This window comes from Emydura macquarii, unplaced genomic scaffold (assembly GCF_026122565.2).
Source record: "Emydura macquarii macquarii isolate MOO-44397 ecotype Brisbane River unplaced genomic scaffold, CSIRO-AGI_Emac_v2 contig_587, whole genome shotgun sequence".
NCBI lineage: Eukaryota > Metazoa > Chordata > Testudines > Chelidae > Emydura > Emydura macquarii.
Window position 1 is genome coordinate 13,741,680 of NW_027130724.1, and position 15,037 is coordinate 13,756,716.

A 15,037-nucleotide genomic window follows, 5' to 3' on the forward strand; every position below is an offset into this window, starting at 1 on the left:
GGGAGTTACACAAGTTTTTTGCGTAGCTTGCGTAACTCCTGTCGACTGCCGCTGAATCCCGGAGGTAAGTGTAGACAGGGTCTTAATCTGGATCAGATGATAGCCTGTCACTTACCAAAATAACAGGGGCTAATAATATTAAAGTTTTAACAGTACTGTACTTCTTCAAGTTCTATCATTCAACCATAAAAAGTCTGTTGCTGACTGAAATTTGGTATGTAATATATCAGATTATGTTCACATAGTTTTGTGAATGTAAATTATCATTAAAATCAGTTAAGCCAATATTTTGTTTTATTTAGGATTTTAAAAATTCTTTAGCAAAAAAGAAATAAACTTTAAATGATATTCACTTAATATCTGATGTTCTCTGAACAGATCTGGATAACTAAGGGTCTGATCCGGCAAACTTTTTTTCCACTTGTGACTTCATGTAACCAAAATTGCATTTTTATATTACACTTTTAATATTTAAAACTTGATGTGACTCATACTTTCTGCTACAAGGATGTACAAGAAAGAGATAGTGAGAATATCATCTAAACAATGAGAGTAATACATGCATTGATTGCAATAGGAGTTTTGAATGCACAAAGATACTGAGGGGATGCACAAAGATATTGCAGATACAGATTGGATAGAAAATCAAAAGTTCAAGGAAAAGTAAGAAAGGTTTAAAATAAATCACAGATCTACACAATATTTACCTTTTCCCTGTTCACTTTTTTGATTGCCCATTTTTTGCCGGTTTCCTTGTGTTTTACTTCAATTACCACCCCAAAGCTGCCTTGTCCTAGTTTCCTTCCAAAATAATAGATTTGCTAAGGAAACAGAGATCAGAAAAAGAGATTTTGTTTTAAAATCTTTGGTGGCAAAATATAGTTATCGTTGCTTAAAGTATATGGGTTAGAACATTTAAAAGATCTCTTTAACAGGAGATGATTAGCCCTGTCCATGCATAACAAGTTACATTCATTTTTAAGAGAACACTTTTTCCAATCTTCAATGGTAGTTGATATAAGATGTTAGACCTGTGATGAGTAATGTAGATCTAAGTATGAATTCTCCATTTGAAAATCTGTGGACAAATCAATAAAGAATTTTTTTTTCATCATCTGACTACTTATTATCCCACATATTAGGGTGCTGGCCACAGTTTCAAATGAATAATAGATAATGTAGGTTAAAACATAAACATTATGCAGACCTAAGACAGGCAAGACTCCAAGTACTCCAATGGTAGTTTAGCCTTAGAACAGCAGCATTCAGATATGCTGCAAAACAAAGTATATATAAATCACAATTCTCCTATACTTACACTACCTGACAAGATGCAAATTTAAGTTTCCTGTGTATCCATGATTTGTAAATACATATGTTAGGCTGTGATTAAATGCCTATTCAATCGCTGGCAGCCTTTCAACTGATTTCAATGGGGATTGGATCAGATTCTTAATGATTTGAGATCTTAAACATTTTTTATTTTAAACAAAAGCTGAGTACCTTTAAAGGTGACCAGCAAAGGAAAGTACTGGGTTAGTGCTCCAGTTCTCTTTTACTCCAAAGATATAATTTCTAAGACAAGGTATTTCTAATGTATGAAGATCCTGTTATGTTAATTTCAGCACATTTCCAGAAAGCAACAAAAACAAATACAAGGAAGAACATCAAATGTCTGTAGTGAAATCTTAACTGACTTCTCAGCATACATACACATGGAACTTTTGGTTAATATATCTGCATTGGCATATAGCCTCGGTCAATGAACTGTTTATTTGAGTCTGTGTTCTTTTTCATGGGGGGGTGGAAGGGGAGGATCAGGTGGAGGTAGGAATGTTCTTTCAGTTAAGAGTCATTTCATTGCTCTAACAATTTAATTTCCTGAGACACAGGATGGACTGCAAATGAAATGCTGCACTTCCAACCACACACAGCAGGTCATTTCAAAGCACTGTTTTCTGCACCTCTGAAGCAACATTCACGAAGAAAAATAAATATTAATTAACCAAGCATTTTGAATGATATAAGATGTCTCACTAGCTGTTTTCTTCTTTTAGATCTGAGATAAATGAGCAATAAGAACAGGATTCAGAAAATAGCAGAAATGGGATTCAGAAAATACCTTTTATTTTGGTACTTGTTAAAAAAAGTGTTATCCTCTCATTTAAACAGGAAGAGAATGACTTTTTGGCATTTGCCTTTTCAAAAGGTCTCAGGGCTGTACTAGGATAGCAGAGAAAAGATCTGGACTCCTGAATATTGGAGTCTGGCTCCCGGTTAGCTAAATATAGTGAACAGAAGCCTTAAGACAGACAATCATGACTCAGGGTCCTTTGGATGAAAAACAGCTGCAATCCATTTTAGGAAGAAGGTGCTGAAAGATCAAATTGTTCTGCTGGGGAAAAAAGGGAAGCTCAGATTCCAAGAAACCATTAAATGTTATACAAACAAAGCTAAATGTCTCTATCTGCTGATGCATAACAGTTAAACCTAAAAGTTCGAAAGGATATTATTATTGATAAAAGTGGCTACATACCTGAATCGCAGCTCCATCATCTATTCGTGTGTGAGGAACTTTGCATTCTGCACTACTGCTGCGAATTGACTGGGTCAGCACTTTTCTATAAGATTCTATAAGCTCTGATTTTGGCATCTTTATATAAAAAATATGAAACATTAAATTAAACTAGAATTCACTATTTTAAAAATCCTTAGATTGTTTCAGATATTTCAGTACACCAACTAATGTAAGATATATATGCACTATATCACAGTATGTAAAGGTTTAAAAAGATGGACAAGACTGATAAAATGTTCATTTAAAATCAATTACTGGATTCCACATAACCTAAGATTAATATTCAATAAGTTGAAGATGGCAAAAATATCTATAAAGAATTATGTAAAGACCAAGAATAACTTTTGTCTTTTGCAGATCTCTATTGCTTATATTCAATGGGCTATATTCTGCCTTAGTGTAAATGGAATTATTCCATTAAAGTCAGCAGACTTGTACCTGCTTATAGAGGGGCTTACCTGGACAGAAAGTGGCTGAAAAACTTGATCACAACAACCACGTTTAATAACACGAAAATAGTTTATCAGGTCCAAGACAAACTTTCTGGCCAAAACCAGAAGAGTGGGGAGGCCAGGGGAGGCAGGATGGGGGCAGGAGGGAGACCAAAATGGTTAAGGCACTCACTTAGGATTTGGGGGACCCAGATTCAAGTCCCAAGTCTGAATCTATTCTGCAGTGGGGGTCTCTCACTCTCTCCTGTTAGAGCTATTCCACTTTGTATAAATAAATATTTATTGGGCCAGGGACTGAAAAAGAAAGAGAGAGAGACTGACTATAGTTCAGTGGTTAGGCACTCACCTGGGATGTAGTAAAGTCAGGTTCAAGACCCTGTTCCAATAAATATTTAATTATTTATACAAAGTGGAACAGCTCCAACAGGGGAGAATGAGAGAGACCCCGTCGGAAAGCCAAAGAGTCTAGTAGGAAGGGCATGTCGGATGTGGAAGACCCATGCTCCAGTCCCTGGTCTGAATCAGTGTATTCCATAGTGGTGCACACTCTCTTCTTTGAAAAAACTTCAAAAGGTCTTGGTTTCATCCCAGTACAGAACAGGAAAATTTCTGAAATCTCAAAAAAATTAATGGGATCAGCAAACCATTTCCTGTCCAGTTCTAGATCCTAGCAGTTTGATTCTCAAACTTTCAATTTTTTGGGTGGTAGAGTACAGGTGTGCCACAGAAATGACACATTTAAATCCTGTGTGGAAGTGAACATTACAGCCATTAGCCAAAATAAATGACTGAGACCCCTTGACACTTAAGTACTTAGCTTAGGCATGCATTGATGTCAATCATATTACTCACATGCTTAAAGGTAAGCACTTATTCATGTGCACAAAGTTAAACCTGTGCCTAGATGCTTTGCTAAATTGGGACCTGAATGAAGAGACCATATCCTCTTAATGAGAGGCATTTAATTGTGTTTAAATGTGATTGTGTGTTGGGGACAAGAAAATTCTTGACATGGAGCTGGTGACTGAATAATCATAAGAGAACAGGAATAAAATAGGAATAAATGCTGGCCCTTAGTATAAACAGTCTAAAGAGTACCCCTGACTTTCCTCGTCACAGACTGACCTACCAGCTTCAGGTGGTAACAACTCTTGAAGGAATTCATCTTACTCACATACAAAGGTGATGGACACCATATAAACACTTGCCATAAATAATTATCTGCAATAATTATGCCTGAGAACAAGACAAATATGCCTTCAACTAAGGAGATAATGTTACAAAATTGTTTGACATAAAGTGATGTTCTGTGAATCTGACACTAAATTTAATAATGCAAAGGAGAATAGAAAGGATTTCTTATATTTTAGAAGATGACTGCCATTCTAATGTGATTTCTTCATTTATTTTCAAGCACCACATATATTTTAACAGGCCTACAGTTGGATATTCCCAAATAGCCAGCTATATGTTTACCATATACTATTTCTATTAATAATATTGTAGAATAATCTCTATTATCTGATACTATATAAGTAGTGAGTGAATAACTGAGGCTGAATGTATTTTAGCTTTCTTTGCTAACACATTTCCTGTTTTGTCCCCCCACTTACAGAAATGCTGGAAAACAAGTCACTGATGGTATGTTCAGATATGACTGATTTAAAATGATATTTAGTTTGCTTCCATCAATTTAAAAGTGCTTCTTTAAAGAAGACCCATTTATCTTAATATATCCCAAAAGATAGATTTTCTTCTGACAGTCAGTTTTAAGTGCTTTTTTCATTTTATTCTTTTCAGGTGTATATTTAATACAAACTCCTCCAACAAAAGCTTTTAAAGCTTCCAATTGTACAATTTTAGAGCCTTCAATATTAGAGAGGAGATTATCATCAGAGATAAATATATCCCCCCAATCAATGTATTAATTACTTGCAGGAACAATACTTAAAGAAACTTTGTACATCAATAAGAATGGACTAAAGAGAAATTAAAGACAGATAGTCAATTTAAAAATGTATTTTTTCTGATTTTTTTTACCTACTAATATTATAGCATATTATTAGTATTATATACTATTAAAACACTTAAAATTACATTAATTGAAAGAGATTAGAGGGGAAATACACTGACCAACATATTCAAACCTGTATGCCTAAAGTCAGATTCCTAAATCAAAAGCCGAATTCTCAAATGTGCTGAATACAACAGTTTCATTGACTTCAACAGAATTTGTGAGCATTCAGCTCTTCCGAAAATTAAGCCAATTCTATTTAAAGCCTTGATTCAGCAAAAGCACTTGAGCACATGCCTAAATCCATCCGTATTCAGGATGTGATTCAACAAACCATCCTTTAACAAAGAACTTCAGCATGTGCTTTACTGAATTGGGGCAAGAGGGCCTAAATATATACATTTTTCTAGACTGTTTACTATATGCATTACCAGCACTTCATTTACAATTAATTTCACTGCATAGTCAGACAGAGACATTTCTTAGGGCTAAAATGTAATTTATTTCAAACAGAGTACTAGAATTCCTTGGCCTAGCTCTTACGGAGAAAATAAAGAGTCCTCTAGAACAAGTGTTTACTCATCGGTTCACAATTTAGATTAAAAATTATATAATTCTGTATTCCTATGGTAACAGCTTCACTCTGAGTTAAATACACATCACAGTAACATGAATAACTTAGCACTTATAAACCACTTTATAGTTTCAAAGCATTTTAAAGCATTTAATATGTAACCTTTTTGCATCTCTTGAGGTAAAATATAAACACTACATTTCCTCAAAAAAAAAAAATCAAGAATTTACATATTTTAATATTTGTTCTCCTAATTTTCTAACAAGTGATTAGATTTTTTTTAACAGTTTGAAACAACTTCTTCCATAAAATTGGTCAAACATAACATGTATTAATATATCATACTCTTCTCATGCTAGCCACAATTTCTAGAGAACTAGGAATTTTTTTAAATCATTGCAGATTGTTACATACAGTATATAAGAGCTAGGAATTATTATTATTAGGTGCAAGGCTTCAAAATACTGTGAATATGGAAAATGTTTTAGAATTTAGTTCTACTATACACACTTGAGGGCACACTAGGAAATATAGTCCTTGTTGTTTTAAGCAGAAATGAGCACTAGTCATTGCGAAATAAAAGCTGGATGGAAAGGAACCCATCTGCTCACCTCTGTTACAAAAGAGATCTGTTCCTCTGACTGGTGAAGCAAGGTGTCATCATAAGAACTTGAAAAATCAGATGTCTCTAGCAAAGCACCTCCGGAGCTCATTGGACCTTTGTTGCAACTGGGGCAAAAAAATACAACACTGCTTGGTTGAAATGAAGCAGAGCACTTGGTACATTTTATGGTCTTCTTGTCCTGATTGAGATCAGTCATCTGTTCAGTGCTGTAGAGCTTGCAGTGCAATGAAAATGATAGCACAAAGACTGGCAGGAATGTGTCCACTGTTGAAGGAAGGAGAACAAAAAAGCTGAGGAGTAGAATGGAAAGGTCACCATTCGTGAACTTGTGACACAAAAAACTTATGTTCTGATTGTGAGTATCTGCCACACTGACAAGGAACTAGACTGGTACAGCAGAGTATCCTGGTTTGTACAGATCTGCAAAATAACAAACAAACCACAGTTGGAGTTACAAAAAATATCCTTTAGTTTTTCTACACACCATACCATTATCTGGCACATTCAGGGAATCATAGAAGTTGGAGATGGAAAAAAAAAGTCTTTCTTATTCCCAATGCAAGATTATTCTCCATATTTATTTTCTAGTTGTTTCTTTTTTATAAATATTTCAAAATACTTAATTAAATCTGGAAAGTGGCTGATTTGGATTACAGCATAAAATATTAATTTCTGCTTCTAACTGGCACTGTGGGAGGATATAAATCGGGCACACTGCCACAATGGGGAACCCAGCTGTAGGCAAGGTGTGCAAACTACTCTTGTGCTTCTTTATTCACATGGGCCCTACTGTACTGGAGAGGATTCCCTCTTTAAGGGAATATTCATTCAAATTAACTGTGTTCAGGATTGCATTTCTATAGAAAACGGAAACCAGCTTCTCAACATACATTCTACAAAATGTTCCTTCTTCTCTGCCATCCTAGGATCTTCATATTAAATCCCAGGGAAGTGGTTTAATAATATAAGAGGTGTGTTTTAAAGCCCTTTAGTTCCTTCCCTATCCTTCAGTCTTCTCTTTGTTAGTGACAGGTTGCTGTCATGCTGATAGGACACAATAGTGAAAAGCCCTTTAATTTAGGATAATAATAAAGAGTATATTCTCTTTTGATGTATTACTTTGGTAATGAGATCTTCTAATCTCACAAAATAATTTACATTCTGCAATTTACATGAAAGGTGATTAATACCATTGTGCCTCTGACAATACATTGCCCTAATTTCTATCACCTAAGAAATCTGATTTAACTTTATTACCATTTAAAATTCTCTGAAGCCAACTCCCCAAAAAGTCATATTGGCTGGCACAAATGATGGGGTAGGGGGCATGAAGGAGGGCTTTAATGGTGGTGATGAAATATTTTTGCTCAACTAAGAAAAAAATTTCACTCATTTTTTAAAAAAGGTCTAAAATTAAATGTTAGCCTACATACATTTCCTGACTGGTTCAAGGTTTTTGCAAGTGGGCATCCTGTGGAATTGTGCTTATCAGATTAGAGTCCTCTCTTGGCTGATCAATGAATTGACAAATAAATTTCTGATTAACATTATCAATTAAACTACCCAGAAAAAAGGGTTTTTTTTCCACAAAACCTTTATGGATCCTTCTATCTGGCCAGAACAGAACAATGGAAATAGTTTAAAAAGTAGAACAGAAAAAGACCCGCAGCTGCTGTAAATCAAAGCACTTCCAATAGTGGAAAACATTGATCCTACATTGGCTTCTTACTGGAGATTTCTTTTTCCATACATTTTAATCATGTTCTAAGAGTCCTGTGACGTTCTTTGCAGCCTTTAGGATATCAATAGAACAAGTTAGGGCAAGTCAGCCCTAAAAAGTTTCCTGAACATATGTAATAATTCCTTTTCCCATCCTTTATTAGTCCACTAAACTAGAGACTATTTCAGGAGAACTAATCACCTGATTAGAGAATGAACAATGAGTGACAGAGAACTTTATTTATCATAGGTGGAAAAATGAGAAAAGGTGAGGGGCGAGTCTACCAGACAGCAATTCTAGTGGACACAGGACACTTGTTAGATGTATCTATTCTCTACTCTTATCAATAAAAACAAAATATAAGGAGTTAAAATCCAAACTCCTAATTAAAAAATATACCGTAATCAAGTCCTCAAATATTCTAACAGTCAATACCTGACATGAATATCAGCTCCTATTTCTATCCAAATCATGAAAAAAGTAAGTTTTATATAACTGAAAAGGCTTTTGTGGAGAGAAGAGACAAATTTGCTGTACTTTTTTTTTTTTTAATATCAGAAGGCAACAGGGTTCATGTGGTGCAAACAGGGAAACAGCAGAGGGAGAAGAAAAAGTAACTAATTCATGTGTGAGTAAGCTAGTAATGGGTACCTAGAAGCATTAGGAATGTTCTTCTCACATACTTGTAAGCTGTCTATTTTTGCCACTGTGAATTAAAAGTGTGATCAAAGCACAATCTGAAGTTACTTTTCCTTTACAACTCGAAAGTGTTTTAAAGTGCTTTTGATCAAAGTTAACAACTGTGAAGAATCCAGGAGAGAATGGAGCGCACGGATACATATAATTGTTATTGGGTAAGGCAGGTATATTAATAGCCACTTTCTCTATTTGTCAGAAAAGGATTGTTCACACACTTGAAATTTCAGCTTCCCAGTGAGTAAAATATTAACTTCTAGTTCTCAAAGACCATGAAATATTGGACCTTAAATCAGTATTGGAGTAACACGTTGCATTTTCTTTTAGTTCAATTCAAACATGATTTTAGCATCGATAGTACTCAGAACTGATAAAGTTTACAATCCCAGATTTTCAATGTTATTAATCTCTAATTTGAGCAGATCTGCTTCTAAACCTCAGAACTGCGAACTCGTCAATGAATGACTTCCTCTGTGACCTCAAGAAAGTCATTTCACTTCCTTTTCATTTTCACTTCCACATTTCATTTGCCTTATCTGTTAAATAAAGATAAGGCTACTTCCCCATACTACATTGTTATCAATGTTTGTAAAATGTTAATGTCTGCAAAATACTTTAAACAGAAAGTGCAATACAGGTGCTATATATTATTATTATTATTGTGACCTGCTATTGTTATTTTATTTGAAATATGACACCACCTAGAAGGCCCAAATTACTTACTTAAACTCATTCTGGTGAACCCGCACAAATACTTTCAGGTTCAATATGGTTCTTCTAAATTCTGGTACTGGACCATTCATTAAAAAGAGAAAAACTAAATTTTAGCCCTTTCTAATGGAAAACCTATCAGATGTTCAAAATAAAGCCTGCAATAATGCTAGAACTGGCATTCTCCTAGCTGGCTGACCCAAGTCAACAGAGAAGTTAACAAAAATCTTGTTCACTGAAGCACTGAACAGGAAAAAAGTATGCATCTAGTACCATTTCTTTTATCTGTCTGTGATCATATACTGCAACAGCTGATCATTTCAAATGAATAAATTAATACAGAATCATGCATAGAGAAATATTTGCATTCATGAGTAGCTACGGGGGTACTTAGTGACACATACTGTATGTATGCCTCCAGAACAGACTGTTCAACTCTGTTTTAAAATGTATGTGAAAGTGGCATCCAATCTTTTTAATCAAGCAGGTTAAATTATCATATTTAAGAGATACACCAAACCCCTTCTAGGAGTAATTACTATTCACAACCAATTTTTCTAGGACAACAAAAGCCAAATGAAAATAACCGCAGAAAAATCCTGTAATTGATTCCCTTGAGCTATAACAGACAGTCAGGACATGACTCTTGTACTGAAAGATTGTCTACTTATAATACAATATGCACCAATTGCCTCCAACATCCTCTGTTGTTAATTTGAATATTCTGGTGTCATCACAATTTTGTTTTAAAAGTGTTTAGCCGAGCCAAACAAGTGCTCAGATAGCTGCACACAAAAATCTGTATGCCGGGTTTTGAAATGACATGCACTATTTAGGGTCAAAAAAAAGTTGAGACCAGGCAAATTGTTGAGGTGTGTGACAGGATGGTCTCACTCTTTCACAGACTGTTCTTTTTTATTTTGTCTGATTGGAATTCTATTCTTTCCTGTGTTTTCTGTTTTGTTTTGTTTGGTATGAGTGTGATGTGAAATGTACACAGTTTTTTTTCCCCATTAGTAACTGCAGTATTCTTCTTATCCTTCCCAGAAAATGGCAAACAGGTAAATACATACTCCTGTGTAAAGCTAATGTTGGTGGTCAAGTTGCTAATCACTGGAACAGCCATATCAGCCAAGTTCTGGGGTACAGGAAAATGATAAAATCCAGAAACCTCAAGAGAAAGGAAACTAGTGGTAGTATTATGGAAGGGGATGGGACCAACACTTTGGGGAGAAGGAAATCATTGTTCTCAGCCCACCATCTACAGCTAGAGAGAAAAACAAAGAAAGAAAGCCAAAAGGGGGGAAAATAATTAGTCATAGCAAGCCAAAGCAACTACATCTACCAAAAGTTAATTTTATTTTAATAAATACCGTTTTTCACATGTAGTAAGATATGGAAATATTTCTCTTAAGCACTTATTAACTATGCAAGTTGCTTGTTACTGTCCAAAAATGACAATATTTTTAACTCCAACATAAATGTAAAGAATGCAACATTTAGTCAAGCAAGGCCGTAGAGTGGATTGACCACAGAGGCACAGTTGAAGTCTCCGAGTTAATTATTCATTTAATAACTTTTGCCTATAAAGTGTTACTATCTAGTTTTATTTAAAGTAGATAATCATGTCAAGTACTCTCGGGAGTAAGTATTACTGTATCCATTTTTACAGATAATAAACTAAGATGACACAGGCAGGCTTCATGACTTGGCCAAAATCACACAGATAATCTGTCAAAACAGGAAATAAACTGTTGATCACTAGGAACATACTATTACCCCCCTCCCCCCCCCCTTTTTTTTTTTTTTTAAGTTCTTTGTATGTTAATATTATGAAGATGGTACAATTACCATATATTGGGATACAATATGGGGGAGTTATTAATCCTCAAGACTCAAGGTTAAGAGACATTGCAACAGTGGAATCACTGTTGTGATGTCTCTTAATCCTCAAGACTCAGGGTTAATAATTCCCCCAAATTGAATCCCAATTCAAATGCTTGCATGATATATTGAATTGCTGTATTAAAGTAAACAAGCTCATTTTTAGTTAACATACTTTATCTCTATTGCTTTCTATTACTACACTATACCTCCATGGAGTAGTCATATTAAAAATTCTAAGACAGTACTTTAAGTGGTAGTTTACAAAATTATTTTTCTCTTGGATTGATTTTAGCTCGTAATGCCTTTTTGGCTGGCCAAAAATGTGATTATTTTAAGTGAAAAAACCCCCAACAACATAAATATGCTCAAATTTCTCTCTCCAATTTTGATTTAATTCTGGACACATTAACTAAATCTATGCTAATAGACAATTATATGACTTCAATGTTAGTAATTTCAAGTTAACAGGTAATCAAATCTTGTCAGGATTCCATTGGTTATACAGTCTTAAATTTGATAGTTCTACGTTTCATAAAATGGTTTAAAACAATACCGTGAAATTGTTCCCAGTCACTGCTTATCAGTCAGTGAATCCTTTTTTTTCTGGCCATATTTTCACAAGTAATCTCTAAATTTACCCCAGAAATTTCACCAATGCATTATTTCAATCGGCAAAATCCCAACACATTGCTTAGTGTGTGCAAGTTTGAATTTTGCATAGACAAATGATTGTGGGCACAAAACTAGAGGCCAGAGTCAAGCCACTTTAAAAAATGTCCCTTAGACTCCAAATCTGCATTGTAATCCACACACATGGATTGCTGAACCTAATTGGATCAAAATGGAGAATGGAGGCTTACTATTAATCACTGCAGGCCTGATCTAAAACCCTCTGAAGTAAAGGGAAACATTCACATTGATTTAAGGGGGCTTTGGATCAGACCTTCAAGCTGTCCCTACAATATTACACTTACAATTGCCTCTTCAGGAAAAACAAATATAGCTTATAACAAGCATTTTGTAATATAAGGAATTCTACACTGTTCTTGTAAAAAAATGTAGAGCGTTTATAGCCTTCTCATATGAAAAACTAACATCAGAAAACATGCATAAGCAAACAGTCTCAGAAAAAGTACATAATCCACTTTTATCGATGCTTTTAGGGATAGCTTTAAAAACCAAACCGTCATCCACAATGGGCAGAGGTGGATTGGAAAGGAAGGGAAAGGAGTATTAAAAAAAAAAAAAAGAAAACAGATATGGAAAAAGTGGAAAGAGACAAACTATGAAAATAGGTTATTTTTCTTTGTTCATGTATATGTAAAAATGAACCCCAAAATGTATATAAATTAAGGCAGTTCTTCCGTGTTGGGATTCTGTTTGCCAAATCAAGGCATTCACACTTCTTTTTTCAGTTTGTCACCACAATTCTTCACTTCAGTTACAGCATTATTATGCACAGTGGAGCTATGCTATTCCTATATTATAAATGACAGCAATATTCGTAAGTGCAATACGATAAGATTTTCTTTTATTTGTAATTTACATGTATCAAGATATAATAGTCTAGGTTGTATGTAACTGGAATACCAAAATTATTTAGTAAAGAACTTTTATTAATGAACCTGATAGTTAGGTAATTATAGTCTAGTTCTGGACAAAATGGATTACACACATTTTGCAAATTTGGGAAAGCATTTGACATCGGCAAGCATTGTAATACCATCACTAACAGATGGAAAAGAAAAGACATGCCTGGGATGGCACCAAGTTAACAGCATGTTTTAATAGTTTTCATCTTAGTCAATTAAAAGTAATAATTTACAAGGGTTTTTTATGGTTAATACTTTGGAGTGTCTAACAGTTTTAAAAACAAATTTCTAATACTGAAGAAAAATATCTACTATACAAAGACATGGTACAGTCCTCTGCCAAAGGTAACAATTAGGATGATATTACTAATCAAATATGATATGAACTAGCTAAAATTACTGAATCACTGGATTGTAAAAGCCCATCCTGACAGTGACTACCAATGTAAAACTCTTATTGACTGCAGTATGAATTGTTGCATCCCAAGTTTCAATATAGTTTACTCTTATGTCTTGTCACTTATTAAAAAAAGTATTCTAGAACACTTCAAATTAGTCTACATATTCAAATACATGTAAAATATGTTGGTATCTGATTCTAACTAACTCTAAATTTAGCACTACAGCTGAACAATGGGGAATTCTAGTAAAGTCCAAAAAAAAAATAAAAACAAAGATTGGCTATGATGCAATGAAAAATCAACTACTGTGTGCCTTTAACACAGCAGTGACCTTGAGTCCTCTATACCAAAATGTTGGTAGATACATGACAATTTTAACCACTGCCCAAAGTTGAATGCTATTTCAATAAGTGGTTTTCATTAAAAGATGTGAAAATTCACCCATACATTTCTTTATTTGCTGACTTTCTAAAATCTTACAATGGAACTAGATTCTGATTTCATTTACACTAATATAAACCTGGATTTACACCAACATAACCAAGATTAAGATCTAGCCCATTGTGATTAAAATCAGTAAAGTGCATCATTTGCTGATACCGTTGCCCAGGAAAAGGCAATAAGCCTCAGGCATGCTATTACTGGATTATACAATTTCACTGACAGGTTGAAGGGTTTAAAAGGCAACTGAAGTGTGGAGGATTTCATCTTCACAGGCAAAGGATATTCTTCCTCAATTAAGAAGACACCATCATGCCATTTCTTCAAAGTTAAAAAAGTTCTGTCCTTTCTTTTTAAGGAGCTTGACAATAACATTTCTTTTCTCTGTATTTCCCCAAAATATATATTTTCCTTTTTAACTGTGGCTAGAATATAGCTGAATAGGCATTTTTGTTTAAGAATAAAGTACAGTACCTTATCATGCAAAAATATCCACAGAAACCAACATCATTGATGATATCACAGGTTTGGTAACAGTGTTTAATTGGTTCTGCTGAAGGAACTGACAGAAGGACAAAACACTGTTTAAGTGCATCCCCTAGAAACAGTGGCCATGATTTTATTTAAATTTCTCAGTGATAATAAGCCAAATACCATGTTGCTCACTCTGATTTCAGTAAAGAGTTTAGTTTGAGTAAAGAGTAATGGACTTATTACAAAACTACAGAAGTGCCTATATATTGGAGATTAGGTCTTGTTTTTGCACTTGAAACAGGGTTTCAACCTCTATGTTTTGTATGAGGAATATATTGTATATATCATACATAATCAGTGGGTAAAGATTTAATTTTCTGGGTATTTTCAAGGAAGTATGTGATTTAGTTTATAAATTAAAATTAATTTAAAATGGGACCTTTAAGAAAACTCTCTCAGTTGTCTCACCTTTTGTAAAACTCCTTTTGCTAACTAATGAGTGATTCATCACCATTCATACTATCCACATAGTTAAAACTCTTTGCCAGCTAGTGATTTATGTACATTTGTAGAAATTAGGTTGCAGTTAAAAAAGTTAATAGGTTTTTCTTATCTTTCCCATTATATGCACCATTTTCCTTTTCTCAAAAAGGCCATCACTTCCCATAACTTACAATGGAATTGAAGTGACTTAGTAATTAAATCTGCTCATATCCTCAGTAAAGATTTTACGGAGGGAGAAGGGTAATACGCCCTTAATAAAGATAGTGCCATCCCTCACCCTTGCGATAGGCCTGAAGTCACTAGGTGCCTTCAGGAAACATGGCCGCCATGTCATTAAAAAACAAGGTTACTTACCAGTAACTGTTGTT

The 15,037-nt window shown here is 34.3% G+C and overlaps 1 protein-coding gene across 6 annotated transcripts in view; it reads right to left on the minus strand.

Annotated features, from left to right (window-relative positions):
* Positions 1-15,037, minus strand: part of STK33 (serine/threonine kinase 33) — an 89,086-nt gene that overhangs the window by 31,951 nt on the left and 42,098 nt on the right. For 3 of the 6 annotated variants that reach the window (XM_067540743.1, XM_067540744.1, XM_067540745.1), the window contains exons 2-4: positions 6,230-6,663; positions 2,537-2,653; positions 708-821 (exon numbers count right to left, since the gene is read on the minus strand). In XM_067540743.1, the coding sequence (XP_067396844.1) occupies positions 708-821; positions 2,537-2,653; positions 6,230-6,439 (441 nt within the window). In that variant the 5' untranslated portion in view covers positions 6,440-6,663. Of the gene's footprint in view, positions 1-707; positions 822-2,536; positions 2,654-3,376; positions 3,640-6,229; positions 6,664-10,443; positions 10,540-15,037 lie in introns of those variants that run through there. The other 3 variants (XM_067540746.1, XM_067540747.1, XM_067540748.1) reach the window with 3 other exon arrangements.